This window comes from Lagenorhynchus albirostris, chromosome 13 (genome assembly GCF_949774975.1).
Source record: "Lagenorhynchus albirostris chromosome 13, mLagAlb1.1, whole genome shotgun sequence".
NCBI lineage: Eukaryota > Metazoa > Chordata > Mammalia > Artiodactyla > Delphinidae > Lagenorhynchus > Lagenorhynchus albirostris.
Window position 1 is genome coordinate 10,356,624 of NC_083107.1, and position 16,251 is coordinate 10,372,874.

The 16,251-nt window shown below is 46.4% G+C and overlaps 1 protein-coding gene across 1 annotated transcript in view; it reads left to right on the forward strand.

Annotated features, from left to right (window-relative positions):
* Positions 1-16,251, forward strand: part of ACOXL (acyl-CoA oxidase like) — a 380,633-nt gene that overhangs the window by 180,286 nt on the left and 184,096 nt on the right. Inside the window, 1 exon segment of the mRNA XM_060168784.1 lies at positions 5,707-5,823. Within this exon segment, the coding sequence (XP_060024767.1) occupies positions 5,707-5,823 (117 nt within the window).

Below are 16,251 nucleotides of genomic sequence, written 5' to 3' on the forward strand. Positions count from 1 at the left end.
ACACTTGCCGTACAGCAGAAACTAACGCAACACTGTAAGTCAACTCTAATAAAAATTTTAAAAAATATCCTGCTTTGTAACATATTTTCCCTCTGGGTTTCTTTGTCCAGGAACATCCCAAAGAAGGGGAGAATTAGGGACAGATGGGCTGTGGGCTCTCCGAGAGGCTGGGGGGTCTCCATTGGGGCCAGTGAGAATGGGGCACAGTGGTCCACCTCTGGGGCACTCACGGGCTCCCTGAATCCTCTCTGTGGCTGAGTTATTAACGAGGGCAGGTGGCCACAGGGAGTGTGGCCGGGGCTGAGGAATCTGCTCAGCTTTTGTCCACAGAGGTCAGCCCTTTGACAGAGAAGGAGGAGAGTTCTGTCCTCTGGCAGCAGGGATGCCTGTGAACCAGCTTGCACCCCCAGAAATCTCAGGATCAAGGATGGAGGCCCAGCCACAGAACTCTCTTCCTTCCACTTTGACTGGCTGTCATTCAGAGCAGGCTGATGCAATGATGCTGCAGAGCAAGAAACACGCAAAGCAATTATCTTTTTAGTAGGTCACTGGCCTCCTTTGGGAGAAGAGACCAGAGGGAGAGCTGGGGAGGCAGGCAGCCCGGCCTTCCCCAGAGGCTGCGCGTGCAGTAGCTGCGTGGGTGATTAATAGCTGTGTCACTTCCCATGAATGTTGCTTTAAGCGGCCGTGTTCAAAACTGAGTGGGAACAAAATAAAACAACCCCAAAATAAATGTTTCCTCCCGTCCTTATGAGTTGCTGGAATCCAGAAATAGCTTCTCAAATCTATCATTTTAAATGGCATCGTTCACAGCCCTCTCACAGGGATACTGTGATGCACACACATCACTTTCTCTTTTTAAAGACCATGAAAAATTTGAGCTCAGTGACTTTGGGGTTGTTTTCCGGCCCTGAAATAAAAATTATGTTTACAGAGAAAAATATAGCCTTTACATGGGTTTTTAAAGAAAAATAGTAACCCAGGGGAGGAAAAGGACAGGAAGAATATTGTGTCCATATAGATCATAAACTGGAACAGTAAAAACGTCTGGCAGGCAGTAATTGCCGGCCAGCTGCAGGGATTGTGGTCCTGTGAGTTGTGTTCAGGGCAGTGTGCCAAGATGCTGGCAACCAGAGGACTGGCCTGGACCATCCCAGCCCTCCGTGAAGTCGACTGGGGCCTGAGTGTGTAGATAAGAGGGTGACCTCCTCCGGCCAAGTTCTCTCAGAGCACAGTCTTGAGGCCGCCTCTCTCTGCTGCCTCTGTTGGAACCAGGCTACTGGCTTGGGGATTGATGGTGGCAGTCTTAGGGATGACTCTGGCAGCATCTCTGGTCAGGAGAAGGGTCATTAGCCTTGAGTGTCATATTGATATTTTCCCCTGGAGAAGCCAGAGAGCACATTTCAAGGGTGAGAAGCCCATGAGAACCTCCTGGCTCAGTGCTTGGGAGACTATCAGTGTCTCGGGCCAGAGAAAGGGAGGGAAAAAGTGTAGGTGCTGCCTGCCTTCTGCCCACTCATTTGTTCCTTTCTTGAAAAAAACCCAGTGGGTGGGCTGTTGGGCATAAGGACAGGGTGGGTTCCTCATCTTAGTTGCTCCATCGCTGTCGTAAATGCCCACTGGCTCCCACTCAGTACTCCAGTGTCTGCCAGTTGGGCTTTTATCAGAACATCTATGAACAAGCGAACATTCCAAAGAGACGTGGAGGGATGGGTGCTGGAGGAGTTGGGTGTGTTGCTGCTGGGAGATGGCAGGACACTACATCTGTCACCTTGCTTTCAGTCTCTCCCGCCCACTCACACCTGGCCAGGCTGGGGCACCTGGAGACAGAACAGGCCTACCCTCCGTGAGCTGTTAGTCTTGGCCCCAGGTGCTGTTTTAAAATCCTAGGTTGGAGCTTCCCTGGTGGCACAGTGCTTAAGAATACACCTGCCAATGCAGGGAACACGGGTTCGAGCCCTTGTCCGGGAAGATCCCACATGCCGCGGAGCAACGAAGCCCATGCGCCACAACTACTGAGCCTGAGCTCCAGAGCCCGCGAGCCACAACTCCTGAAGCCCGCGTGCCTAGAGCCTGTGCTGTGCAACAAGAGAAGCCACCACAATGAGAAGCCTGTGCACTGCAACAAAGAGTAGCCCCCGCTCGCCACAACTAGAGAAAGCCCGCACGCAGCAACGAAAACCCAATGCAGCCAAAAATAAATAAATAAAAAAACCCCCAAAAACCATAGGTTGTATTAATTGTTTAGGTATGGTGACAGGAGACGACACATCAGGAGCCCACTGCCACTGAAAACATAGCTTGTTACTTTCAGTTCCCAAGAGATGGAGGGATGCCATGCCATGCAGGGCCACCTGGGGAGGCACCAGGGACAGTCAGGAGTCAGAGGGAGTGAGGCCAGGAGGTTCTACTGGGGGAAGGCATGGGTGAGGCAGGATAAGCAGGCTGAGCATGTTCAGGGTTTTTTTGGTTTAGGCTGGTTTGAATGATTCCAGCAGGTTTGGGGGCCCTGGGGGCTGTCCTAGTGGTCTGGCCAGGGGGAGATTAGGGCAGGGGAACAGTGGCCCAGAGTGAAAGAGCCCCTGAAGGAGGTGGTAGGGATGCGGGCTCTGGGTTGGCTAGTTGGCAATGAAAGATGTAATCCTTTGCTCCCTCAAGGAATTGGCGAGTCCTGGGAGGGGCAGTCCCTCCAGGGTCAGCAAGGGCCCAGATGGCAACGCATCAAAACATGTGGGTTAATACAGGTGCACACGGCGCCAGCATGAAAGGGAAAAGTGCTCCCATGTGGGAGGAGTAACAGATGAAATGCTTGGGGCAGTCTGGGGAGAAGCAGCTGCCTGCTTTGATGGCTTTGGTTTGGTGTTTGAAGGGGTGAGTCCAGAGAGGGGAGGACGTCTCAGTGGGAGGAGGGGGCTGAGCCACCAAAAATATGATGTGTGGTAGTTGGGGGTGAGGTTGGCTGCAGGCAGAGAGTCCGCCTGGACAGAGGCCCAGTGTGGGAAGGCGTCTGCGGGGCTTAGCAGGAAACAGTCGGGACCCTCAAGTAAGGCCAAAGCAGGTCTTGAATGCCAAGCTGAGGCATTTGGATTTTATTCTGTGTGAGCTGCCAGGGCTGTTTTGCCCTCAGGAATTCTCCTGATGAACTCACAGACTCCTACAGAATGACTCCGCTCGGCTGTGTATCATAATCACAGCACTTAATTAACAAATTAGGATGCTGATGTAAATTTATGCTGGATGAAAAATAGAAATCCACTGTGGCAGGGCTTGAAAATGCAGTGCCTCCCAGGCTTGCAGGTAATGTCGGCGAGTGGAGAGGGCTCTGGGGATCGTGGGGGGCGGCCATGCCCCCAGTGGAGGGGTTGACGGCCTCAGACCTCCGGGGAATCCCATCACGGGAATGGGGTCCAGCATTGCCAGATCTTCTTTGTTTTCAAGAAAGCCTGGAAATGCAGATCCTTGTTGTGAAATCACTTGGTCGCTTGGCAACGCGTTAGCTGAACTCCGTCCTCCCTATCAGCACAGGGAAAGGCACTGAGAGGCCAGCTGTGTGGACCCTGGGTGGCCTCTTTCTGCTCTCCTGTCACCCCAATTGAATTGTGAGGCTCAGAGAGGAAATGGGGTGATTTCAAGGTGTTCCTCCACTGGGGAACTGAGGCACGGCAGGTCAGGGGTCAGATCTGGCAGCCAAAGACCTTCTGTGAGGTCGGAGTGAGCCACTCTGCGGTGCTTCATTGGTATTTCCTCGTTGCCAAAACTCATTAATTCTTTCATTCATTCAGTGACAACTGAGTGCCTGCTGAGTGCCGGCCAAGACCAACACTACACACACAAAATCAGAAAACGTGATGGGATACTGTCTCAAAGTATATTCTCGTTGTAATTATTTTTCAGCAAAACAAAACCTAAAAGGCGCTGTGACCGGTCCCTTATTTTGCTGTTGCCATGCGGGTGATGCTTCCTGCAATGATGCTCTGGCACTAAAGGAGGAAATGCTGGTGACCGACAGGGTGGGATGAGGGGGTGATGGGAAGGAGGGACGCGTGAGGCTCTCCCTGCCCACGCCACCTGGGCTGCTTCCGTCCGTGTCCTGGGCTGTGAGCTTCAGTCTACGAGCTCCGTGGCCGGGCCTGAGCCTTCTTGACCTTGGGGACGCCTGGCACCTCGGGTGATGCTGGCATCGAGCAGGCCCGCAGATGTCCCCCAGGGGAGTGAATCGCATGTGGCGATAGCTGGTTTCGATGGAGAAGAGTTTAGCCACAACGACCATAGGAAAAGTTCCAGTAGAAACACAGCATTTCAAAATGCAAGTTAAGAGAGTGGGCACAAATGGAGTTTGTAGAATGACCCGACGTTATGGTGACACCACTATTGGGTCTGTGACTGTTTCATTGGTTTCACGATGATCCGGAAAAAGCTGAGAGGTTTTCCTACGGACTGTCAGGCTCCTTTGGCACTGTGCCCTGTTGTGGTTGGGATGGACGGAGGGCATGGGCAAAGGCAGGGTGGGGTCATGTTCCTCAGACAGCTATCTGTGGGGTGGTTAGATGGCGTCTGGGGAAGCTATGCTCGTAGAAAACGAGCCTGCGCTCACAGTGTGCCTGTGTGTGCTTGTTGTTAGGTCTGTCCTCACTGCCTCCCACCCACATGAGATGGCCAGGTTGTGAATTCTAGATGCTTTATGAACTAAAAAGATCATGGTACCCTCCTTTTAATTACAAATAGGAAGAACATTAAAGCATGCAATTATGACCCAGAAAGTATGAAACAAAATTTTTAAAAATTTGCTGTTTCCCGTCTCTCGTTGAGTGATCGATGGGTATCCTCATTTCATTGGCGTCTGAAGCACAGGTTCGCCCTGCCTGTTGGATAACCTAGCACGATGTGCACCTGTGTGCGTACGTCTGCACATGTGTGCACGTGTGTGTGTGAAATGTGTCAGAAATTGACGTTAAGATCGGAGCTGTTCACAGAAGGGAGGCTGCCAAGCCCAGGATTGTAGAGCATCAGCCTGCATGGGGCAGGGGGGTGACCTAGACAGGCGGGGCTTGTGCTTTCTACAGCCACGGGATTCTGTAGGATTAACCCACGGGTGATGCCTGGGAACAATCCCACCCCACTTTACAAGCTGCTCTGAGGAGGACCTCTGTTCACCCCTACGCAGCTGCATCAGAGTGAAAGGCAGTGCTGTCCACAGGGCACGGGGTTTAAGGAAGGATGTGGAGAACACCTTTTGCACGAGGAACTGCAGGGGAGGATTTAGGTGGGCTGAAAATAGTGACCCACCTGTGAATCTGACAGAAGCACCGGGGTTGGCGTGGCCTCCTTGTTGAGACTGTCCTTTTGAAATATGTTCTAGGGTATCACTCCTGTCCTATTAATTATGTCAGGAACTTAGTAAAGCTGAATAATTAATGATCTCAGTGCACTAGGAACTATAAAATGTCACGTAAATGTTAAGGAGTAAAAATTACTCTGTGTATTAAATAGATACCCTGCTTTAAAAATATTCCATGGTGGGAAGGTTAATTTCCAGAGCAGCTGAAAAGCTTTTTGTTGGACTATCTTCAGAAACTTTTGCCATCTTAAGTACATTTTAGGAGACTGAGGCATTCTGTATCTGAAGTATTTGAAAGACAAATGGCTGTTTGGGATGATGTTGCCTATTGGATTTTGGTAAAGTTGTGTCTGCTTGATTCTCTCTAGCCAGAGGCAGTTTGGGCCCAAAGCCAAGGAAGAGGTCAAGATTATTGAGCACCAAACACAGACCCTGCGGCTGATGCCTCACCTGGCTACGGCCTTGGCCCTGTCCTTCGCCAACAGGTGAGATGCCTCTGGGGGTTTGCCCTCTTGAGGTGAGTCTGCGGCTCTGGCATTAATAGGAGGCAGAAGAGAGAGGCAGGCAGGGGCTTCACTTCTTTTCTTTTGTAAAAACTTTTTTAGTTTTTTAAAATTTACTTTTAACTGTGAACACGAAAGAGTCTGTGGTTAAAATCCAGTGCTCAGAAAAAAAAAAAAAAAATCCAGTGCTCAGGTCAAACTTGCCATCTGAATCTTGGTAGTCCATATATCCTGATGATGGGGTCCACGAAGAATTTGGGATGACCCGAACTGACGCTTCTCCAGAGTGTCTAAAAGAAACAGACTCAAACAGTTGAAATTTCTCTACCTCTGAAAACGGTTCTAATTTATACTAATATTTTCAAAAATAGGTCAAGATGTGTACATATGGTGGCGGGCTATTGAATAAAAGAGCAGTAGGGGCTTCCCTGGTGGCGCAGTGGTTGAGAGTCCGCCTGCCGATACAGGGGACATGGGTTCATGCCCCGGTCCGGGAAGATCCCACATGCCGTGGAGCGGCTAGGCCCGTGAGCCATGGCCGCTGAGCCTGCGCGTCCGGAGCCTGTGCTCCGCAACGGGAGAGGCCACAACAGTGAGAGGCCCGCGTACCATGAAAAGAAAAAAAGAGCAGTAATAATACTGTAAATTCACACAGAACTTCACATTTTACAGCTGGCTCTTCTTATCTTTGTCTCATAAGCCTAGACATTGCCGGGGCAGTTGTGGGTCATTACCACATGGTAAAGATCAGAAATTAGGAGATTTGCCTAAGATCACAGGGTCCAGGAGTGGGTGGACTGGGAATGTAACTCCAGACTTTGGACCCTTATCTGTGTTCTTTCCTCCCTGTGCAATCCTGCTTCTTGTGGGAACTACGAGAATTAATTTCTGAATAATTGAGAACTGGCGTGTGTGTGAAACTGACCGCGCCAACGGGTAAGCTGGTGCCAGGGTTTATGAAAAGAAGGTGATTGGAGAGATTCTGCCTCTAGTGTGCTGCTGGCTTGTGGGGCTGCTCAGCGCTGCTGGCCTGGCTGGGAGGAGCTTGGGCGGGCGCCCCTCTGCCCTTATGCGCTCAACACGGGGATACCGGGGTGTGTGAACGGCGAACCCTGCAGACTGAGCTTCGGTAGCAGCACTAAGATTGATCCAAGCCACCTGGAGGAAAATGTAAATCACTCACATCTAACACCTTCCTTAAAATATTCTTGAATGTCTTTTGAGGTTGAATTTGCATATTGTAAAATGCACAGATTTTATTGCTCAGTGAGTTTTGACAAACATATACACTGGTGTGATGAACACTTAAACCGAATCTAACACATTTCCATCACTCCACAAGGTTCCCTCGTGCCCCTCTGCAAGTTGCCCCACTCACCACCACAGCAGAGACGACCACCTTTCTGATTTCTATCCCGATAGCTTTTTCTGCCTGTTCTTGACCTTCATATAAATGGAATCATACAGTATGTCTTTGTGGGTGTGTCCAGCTTATTTCGTTCAATGGAATGTCTTGATGTTCCTCAATGCTGTTGAGAGTTTAATTTTTATTGCTGAGTAGTAACATTCAGTGAATAAACCACATTTTTTTTTTATCCATTTCTGTCACTGATGAACATTCAGGTTGTTTCCAGGCTTTTAGCTACTATGAATAAGCCACAGTGAATATTCTAACACAGGTTTTTCATTTTTCCTAGGGTAAATGCTTAGAGAGGACTTGCTGGGTGTTGGGTATGTGTATGTCTAACTTCATAAGAAACTACCTGTTTTTCAGGGAGGTAGGACCATTTTATGCTCTCTTGGGCAATATATGGGAGTTCCAATTGCTCTGCATCCTTGCCAGCCATTGTTATGATCAGGTTTTGTCTTGCTTTGTTTTAATTTTAGTTTATTTTGGTCTTTCTAATAGTTGAATTTTATTACCCTAATAACTAATGACATTGAGTGAGTATCTTTTCATGTGCTTATTTGCCATCTGTATATTTTCCTCACCCATTTTTTAAAAGTTATTTTTATTTATTTATTTATTGGCTGCATTGTGTCTTTGTTGCTGTGCGTGGGCTTTCTCTAGTTTCGGCGAGCAGGGGCTACTCTTCGTTGCGGTGCACGGGCTTCTCATTGTGGTGGCTTCTCTTGTTGTGGAGCACAGGCCCTAGGTGCACGGGCTTCAGTATTTGTGGTGTGCAGGCTCAGTAGTTGTGGCTCGCGGGCTCTAGAGCACAGGCTCAGTAGCTGTGGCTCACAGGCTTAGTTGCTCTGCAGCATGTGGGATCTTCCCAGACCAGGGCTCAAACCCGTGTCCCCTGCACTGGCAGGCGGATTCTTAACCACTGCGCCACCAGGGAAGTCCCACACCCATTTTTAAATTGGGGTATTTATTTTCTTATTGTTGAGTGTCAGAGTTCTTTTTATATTCTGGATAGATTCTTTGGCATCATATATGTGATTTGCAACTATTTTCTCCCAGTCTGTCACTTTGGCTTTTATTTTCTTAAAAGTGTCTTGATCAGAGCAATAGTTTTTAATTTTGATTTGATTTGATAGCTTTAAATTTTGATTTGTCTTGAAATTGGGTAATGTGAGTTCTTTTTCAGAATTGTTTTGACTCTTCGCATTCCTTTTTGCCTGTACTTATACGTGTTAGAATCATCTTGTAAATATCTACAGGAAAGATGGCTGGCATTTTGCTTGGGATTGTGTTGAACCTGTAGATCAAATTGGGGAGAACTGACTTCTTAATGTTGAGACTGCCAATTCATGAACACCATGTATCTTTCCATTTTTTTTTTTTATCTTTCCATTTTTAAAGGTCTTCTTAGATTTCTCGCTCCAGTGTTTTGTAATTTTCAACACACAGATTCTGCACATATTTTGTTATATTTATACCTAAGCATTTTACTTTTCTTTGGTGAAATTGTTTATTTCTAGTATATGGGAATAGTATTTACTTTAGTATATTGATCTACAATCTTGTTTGTACATTTTAATACATATAGCATTCTTCAGATTACCTATTTCTTCTTGAATGGATTTTTATTTACTTCATCTAATTTGTCAAACTTACGGCAATAGTGTTGGTTGTGGTATTCCTTTATCATCCTTTTAATGTCTGTGGAATCAGTAGTGATTTCGTCTCTTTCATTCCTGATATTTTGTTCTCTCTCTCCCTCATCAGTTTGTATAGGTTTATCAATTACATTGCTTTTTCAAAAAAACAGATTTGATACAATTGATTTTCTCTACCGTTTTTCTGCTTTTAATTTTCTTGATATCTCCTCCAATGTTTGTTATTTCTTTCCTTCTACTTGCTTTGCTTTAATTTCTTCTCACTCTCTCTTAAGGTGAGAGGTTAGGTTACTGCTTTGAGACCTTTCTTTTTGCCTAATCATTTAGTACTAAAATTTCTCTGTAAGCATTACTCTAGCTGCATCCCTCTGCTTTTGATACGTTGTATTTTCATTCAGTACAAAATAGTTGACAGTTTTCCTTGAGACTTCTGCTTTGACTGCTTTGGTTATTTGGAAGTACTGTCATGGTCCAAGAACATATTATGAAGGATTCTGTTCTTTCAAATTTAAGGCCCAGAAGACACACACACACACACACACACACACACACACACACCCCCCTAACACATTCCACATTGCGAAGAATATATATTCTGTTATAGTTGGGACGATAGTTCTATAAATGCCAATTAGGTTAAGTTGGTTGGTTGTGCTCTGCAGACTATATACATCCTTTCTGATTTTCTGCCTACTTGTTCCATCAATGGCTGAGAGAAAGGGGTTGGCATTTGCAGCTATAATTATAAATTGGTCCATTTCTTCTTTCAGTTTTATTAGTTTTTGTCTCAAGGATTTTGACGTTTTTTAGATGCATATACATGTAAGGATTATTATATTTTCTTGGACAATGATCCCTTTATCGTTATGTAATTTTTCTCTTAATCCCTGAAAATATTCCTTGTTCTGAAGTCTATTTTGTCATATTAATATAGCTACTCCAGGTTCCTTTTATTTAGTGTTTTCATGGTACGTCTTTTTCATACGTTCATTTTTAACCTGGCTATATTTTTAAAGTGGGTTTCTTTGTAAAACAGAGGATAGTTAGGTCTTGATTTTTTTATCCAACTTGAAAATCTCTGACTTTTAGTGGGTGTGTTTAGACCAATTGTATTTAAAGTGATTGTTGATATGTTTGGATTAAAATCCACACTGATAGCTGATTTTTATTTTTTCCATCTGTTTTTTTTGTTTCTTTTTCCTTTTTTTCTGCCTGCTCTTAGGTTAAATGAATATTGTTTATTATTCCATGTTATCTCTTTGACTGACGTTATTTATACTACTTTTGGAAATATTTTCCTTGTTGACCCAGCGTTTACAGTATACATCTTTACTGAATTAGAGTCTGTGTTGAACTATTATACTGCTTCCCCTGTCGTGTATGGACCTAAAACAGTATATTCCAAATTCCTCCCTTCCATCCCTTTTTCTGCTATTGTTGTCACATAATTTACTTTTAAATATGCTGCAAACACACAATATATTGCTACTGTTTTTCTTTTACATAGTTCTTAGAGCAATTAAAAATCAGTAAAATTGAATTTTATTTTACCTTTATTCAATTGCTAACACTGTTAATTTACTTGTATAGATCCAAATTTCTAATTGATACCATATTTGTTCTGCCCGAAGAACTTCTAACATTTCTTGTAGAATAGGTCTGCTAGCAGTGAATTCTCCCGATTGTTTTTTTTTTTTTTTGAGAAAGTCTTTATTTCTCCTTTCTTGAAAAAAGACATTACCAATATGTACAGAGTTCTGGGTTTCTTTGAGCATCTTAATGATCTCACTCTATAGGCTTCTTGATTCCTTGATTCTCATGAGAAAACAGCCATCATTTTTCTGGCTGTTTCCCTATATTCCCCATATATGCCCACTTTAACTGCTTTTGAGATTTTCTCTTTTTCTTTGATGTTCAGAGTTTGATTATGTTGGCCTAGGTGTGGTTTTGTGGTTTTGTGTGTCTGTGCTGTTTGGAGTTTGTGGAGCCTCTGGGATCTGTGGGTTGAAGTTTTTCATCAAATTTGGAAATACTTTGGCCATTATTTCTTTAAATATTTTTTCTGCCCCATTCTTTCTTTCCTTCCTATACAGATGTCAACCTGCTTCATACTGTCCTACATGTCACTGAAGTTATGTTCTTTGTTTTCTTTCTACTTCAATTTGGATAATGTCCATGGATCTGTCTTCAAGTTCTCTGTTTCTTTCGTACACAATGTCCAATCTACTAAAAAGGGCTGGTTCCTCCCTGGAATTCAGCTCATCAAGGCTCCCTGCAGCATTTGTTCTTTGGGAAAATACCATTTTTATTTTATCCACTTTCCTTCTTACTGTTATTAAGGGAACAAAAGTCTCTGGTGTCCTTTTATATCTTAACCCTGTGACACTTCTTTTAACCTCAACGATTCCATCTGAAGTTGTCACTAACTCTCTACAAAGTGTCCCTCACCCCATTATACCCCTTTTGCCTTCACCCTTCCAGCCTTGCTTCAACTAAGCCAGATATTTCTTGACACAGAGGCTGGTTTCCAGTGGTTCTCTGATGTGCTTTTTTTTTTTTTTTTTTTTTTTTGCGGTACGCGGGCCTCTCACTGTTGTGGCCTCTCCCGTTGCGGAGCACAGGCTCCGGACGCGCAGGCTCAGCGGCCATGGCTCACGGGCCTAGCCGCTCCGCGGCATGTGGGATCCTCCCGGACCGGGGCACGAACCCGCGTCCCCTGCATCAGCAGGCGGACTCTCAACCACTGCGCCACCAGGGAAGCCCTGATGTGCTTTTTAAAAACTACAGACTCTGTGCACCCACTCCCATGATTCGAATTCACCTGGTCTAGGGAGCTTCCCAAGGAATCCAGAGTGTGTGTCCTTAAGCTCTTTGGTGATTCTTATGAGCAGCCAGAGCTGAGAACCACAGGAACTTTTTAGGGAGTTTCCTAGCGTGACCTGGAAATAAATTTTGCTAACAGTTAACAAGCAGCAGTATTAAATTAGCATGAACATGTATACTGGATCAAGATAATCTGACAGTGAAACCTAAGAATGTTTTGCATGCATGCCAAAGGCAAAGAAAATTCTTCTTTGAATCTTTTGCCCTGTAGAACTTGTGACTATTATGAAGAGGCGAGGCTATCTATACACTCACTTCTTAATCCACTATTTACAAATCCATGACACGAGAAGTTACTAGACCACATAACAAAGAGGCACTATGTGTTCCTCATTTATAGTTTATATAGGTATAAAATACATATTTGTATATATGTATCTATAAGTTTATAGATATATACACTTATATACACCCATCTTTATATGTAACAAAAGTGTTATATGTATCAACATGTTTTTTTCCTTCAGCTCCATTGTTATTTTTTAGACTGATGTAAGCATCATATACCTGGATTTTGTAAGAACTGTGTTGTCACTATTAATAAAAATTAAAGTTTCTTTTGATTTTAGGGAGATACTCCTCAAAGGCAGAGAAGTAGAGAAGTAGAGATCACCATTCCAGGTTTAGGTTTCAAGGGAGAAAGGAGAAGTAATAAATGGAAATTGACTAGTAAAAAATAAAAAAATCACAGAGCCCTTACCATGTGCCATGCATGGGTGAGACAGTGTTGAACGGGACACATCAGACATATGTCCTCACCGAGCTGTCAGTCTAATTGCCCCAGGGACCTTCCTGATTTCCTTGACCTTCACCTCCCTGGGCCTTCTGTGGTCTCTGGCCGAGTTCTGTGTCCCCCTCGTGGCTCTGTTTTCTTCCCCTGTGCCTCCTCGGTGGCAGCAGGGGATGGACCCACTGAAAATCTGGTTAAAGGAATCCCCAGGACGAAGTGCCTCAGCTATGGGGGGAGGAGAGGTTGTCTGTGTTTTGAAACAGTGCCGGGAGAAGTTGGTGTTTCTGTGACAAAATCCAGCTCTCCAGTTCCTCATTTACCGTGCCTGTTGCCTCTCCTCCAACTGGTGAAGCGATAGTTTAATGAAGTTGGTTGTTACATGACAAATGCTAAGTACCTCTCCCCCCTACACACCCCACTTTTAAAACACTAAGGTTATCAAACCTTGGTTATAGGTCCCATCTCTCAATTCCCGTGGACCTAATTCTGCCAGTCAACTGGCTTCAGTTTCAGGGTCTGGGTAACTTGAGTTTTGATGGGTTAGATGTTTGTTCAATGCATTGGGTCCCGCTCAAGTGCAGAGAAACGCTCGTGAGCATCCAGACCTTCAGGTGTATGTGGCTGGAGCGGGAAAAGCAGGCCACTAGCCACGTCAGCGGCCCTGTCTCTCTTCCCATCTAATGTGACAAAAGCACAGATAGTCAGAGCTTCCCGTCACAGTAACACACAGGTCACGGAAGTGAAATGGGGCAGCTTCTTTCAGGGCACATCACATATATTCGTGTCTTCAGCAACCTTACGGCACCTTGCTAGTAGGGGTGCCAGGTAAAATACAGCCTCCCAGCTAACTCGGGGTTTCAGGTAGCCAACGCACACCTTTGTAGTCTGAGCATGTTCCCATGACTGCGACAGGGAGTGTGCCCTTAAGCTAAAGATTATGCACGGTTTATCTGAAATTCACATTTTACTGGGCGTGCTCTGTTTCTGTTTGTAGAGTCTGGCACTCCTGCTGGAGCTGGACGTGGTCCCTGCCACATGGAGCTTGTGCTGCCTTGTCTAGGGTTTGACAATAGTGGGTCAGCAAGTGGACCTGGTTCCTGATCCCCTTCCGTGCCCATCGCCTCCACAAGCCTGGAGACTGGGGGAAGAGGGAAGGACCTGCTTGGCCCCTAGTGAGCCCCCTTCCCCCTACCCAGCCCCCTCCCCCGCCCCACTCATGTTCTCCTAGCCTGGACAAAGAGGGGACAGAACCGGCTGGCCTTTGGTGCCTGTTTGCTCTGGAAGAGGTGGGACCCATCTCCCCACTGCCTGCCGAGCTGCCGGGCAGAGCCAGCCCAGTGGGGAGGGGACTGTCTCAGCGGGGGCATCTGTGCCAGGTGACGGACGGCCACCTGAGGAGCCTGCCAGGGCTCTCCCCCTGCTCTCTCTCTCTCTTCAGAACTGCAGAGCTTTGCCCTCGTCCTCTCATCACACCACCTGTGTGTCAGGTCCCTCTCTGGGCCCTGAGGACTTGGCAGCCAACAGCAAGGTCACAGCCCTGCCTGGGTGGCCACGTGGCCAGGGAGGATTCCTGTTTTCCCTTTGGCTGTGGGTGCCCATCCTTGGGTCACTTATTAACCTCCGTGGGGCTGCTTCCCACCGCTGAGGCTCCAGTGTCATGCGTGCATCCTGGTCCAGTGCCTTGCCTGTGGGCCCTGGCGTCTGGGTCTTACTGGACCTACAAGCTGATGCCCTCTGTGTACTCACTCACAGACTGTGACCGTAATTAATGACTGTGGTGGGAGTACATGTTCGATAACTGTTAGCTGCTGTCGGGCCATCACCCCCAAGACGCCTCAGACTTCCCACCCCCGTCCTGTCAGTTTCCGCATTCGGGTGATTTTTCCTCCCTACACTAAAAGCACTCAAAGCTCACCTTTCCTGGCATCGCGCCTGGACCCTCCCCAGCTCCCTCTCTTGCCTCCCTGCCCCGCACGTCCAGCCTGGCCCTCATCTAATCTGTTCTCCGCAAGCACAAGGCCCGAGATGAGATCTGAATTCTCACCTGCCTGCTGGGACCCTCCTGCGGCTTCTGTGTTGGATGAAACTCACTCCCTCATGTGGCCTCGGGGCACCTTCCCCTGCCTGGCCCCTGCTGCCCCCAGCCACTCGTCGTGTCTTCTGTCCTCCACCCTGTGCTCAGCCTCACCCCTGCTTCAGCCTGTCTTATAGGCAGCCTCCGCACCGTGCCCTGTCACTCACGCCTCACATCCTTGCCTCCCGTCACCTGGTAGCTCATTGTCATCCTTTGAGACACAGTTCAGCTTGTCATCTCCTCCAAGTCACCTTCTTCCCTGAGCTCCTCCTGGCATCAGGAGCCCTCTGTAAGCTTCTTGGAGCAGCATCCCGGGCTCCTTTTTTTTTTTTGCGGTACGCGGGCCTCTCACTGTTGCGGCCTCTCCCTTTGCGGAGCACAGGCTCCGGACGCGCAGGCTCAGCAGCCATGGCTCACGGGCCCAGCCGCTCCGCGGCATGTGAGATCTTCCCGGACTGGGGCACGAACCCGTGTCCCCTGCATCAGCAGGCGGACTCCCAACCACTGCGCCACCAGGGAAGCCCCCGGGCTCCTGTTTTCATTTCACCATTACTCTTGGTTTGTGGTTATGAATTCTTCCAGCATAGAAATCGTGGATTCTTAATTTGGCATCTCCACGTCCTAAGAGTGCTGGCTCTCTGCATGAGATACTTCAACTCAGCTGAATGGAATCACCTTGTGTGATTACATCACTCTTGGTGGAGGCCAGGGCTGGCTGGCCAGGGCGGTTGGTCACTGAAATCTCCGCTTGGAATCATCTAGTGGGATTTGCTACAAAAATGAACTTCCTAGCTTAGAAAGTGACCAACAACTTAAAAATAAATCAATATCTGTGGTGTGCCAGCCAAAAGGAGTATTTTGGGTTTGCCTCTCCTGTTATTTATTCCAGCCCAAATGGGCAGTTCAGTAGTCCAAGCTGGGTTCCAGGCCAGGAGGGGCCACAGCACCATCGTGCTGCTGTCTTTATATTGGATCCAGTCCTACTGTTTTTGCCCAACACCTGCAAGGATAAAATTAAGACAATAGCTAATACATATTCAATTGCATACCACGTACCAGGCACTGTCCTAAGGTTTTTACATGGAGTAACTCATTTAATGCCTCATGACAACTCAACAAATTTCTCTCTCTCTCTTTTTTTTAATAACATCTTTATTGGAGTATAATTGCTTTACAATGGTGTGATGTCTCCATAGCATCTACATAAAGCGGTGCCTGTCACAAAGTAAGATCTCACTGATATTTGTTGAATAAATGAATGGGTGGAATGATACTTCACAGTTTCAGAAATTCACCAAAGTCCTGTCCTTATCAAAAAATGGGGCTCAGGATAGTTAAGCCCCTTAGGGTTCCTTCACCAAATGAAGACTGTCTATAACTATATATCAAATACTACATATAGTATTTGATAGTATTTATAGTACTGTTTATGATACTACCAAACTGTGTTTTTAATATAGTCCTGAACTCTTATTGCCAAAATGTCTTGTTTGCTCTTTTTATGTAATACAGATTTTTGTAAATTGAATCCTGCCCTCTTGCTGACTTAACTGTTTTAGAGATACTCCATCTGCATTTCTAATGAGTCTTGCCTCGATGGTGGGTTCTGATTCTTCAAATGGACATAACCTATAAGGAAATATTTCACGTTTCTAGA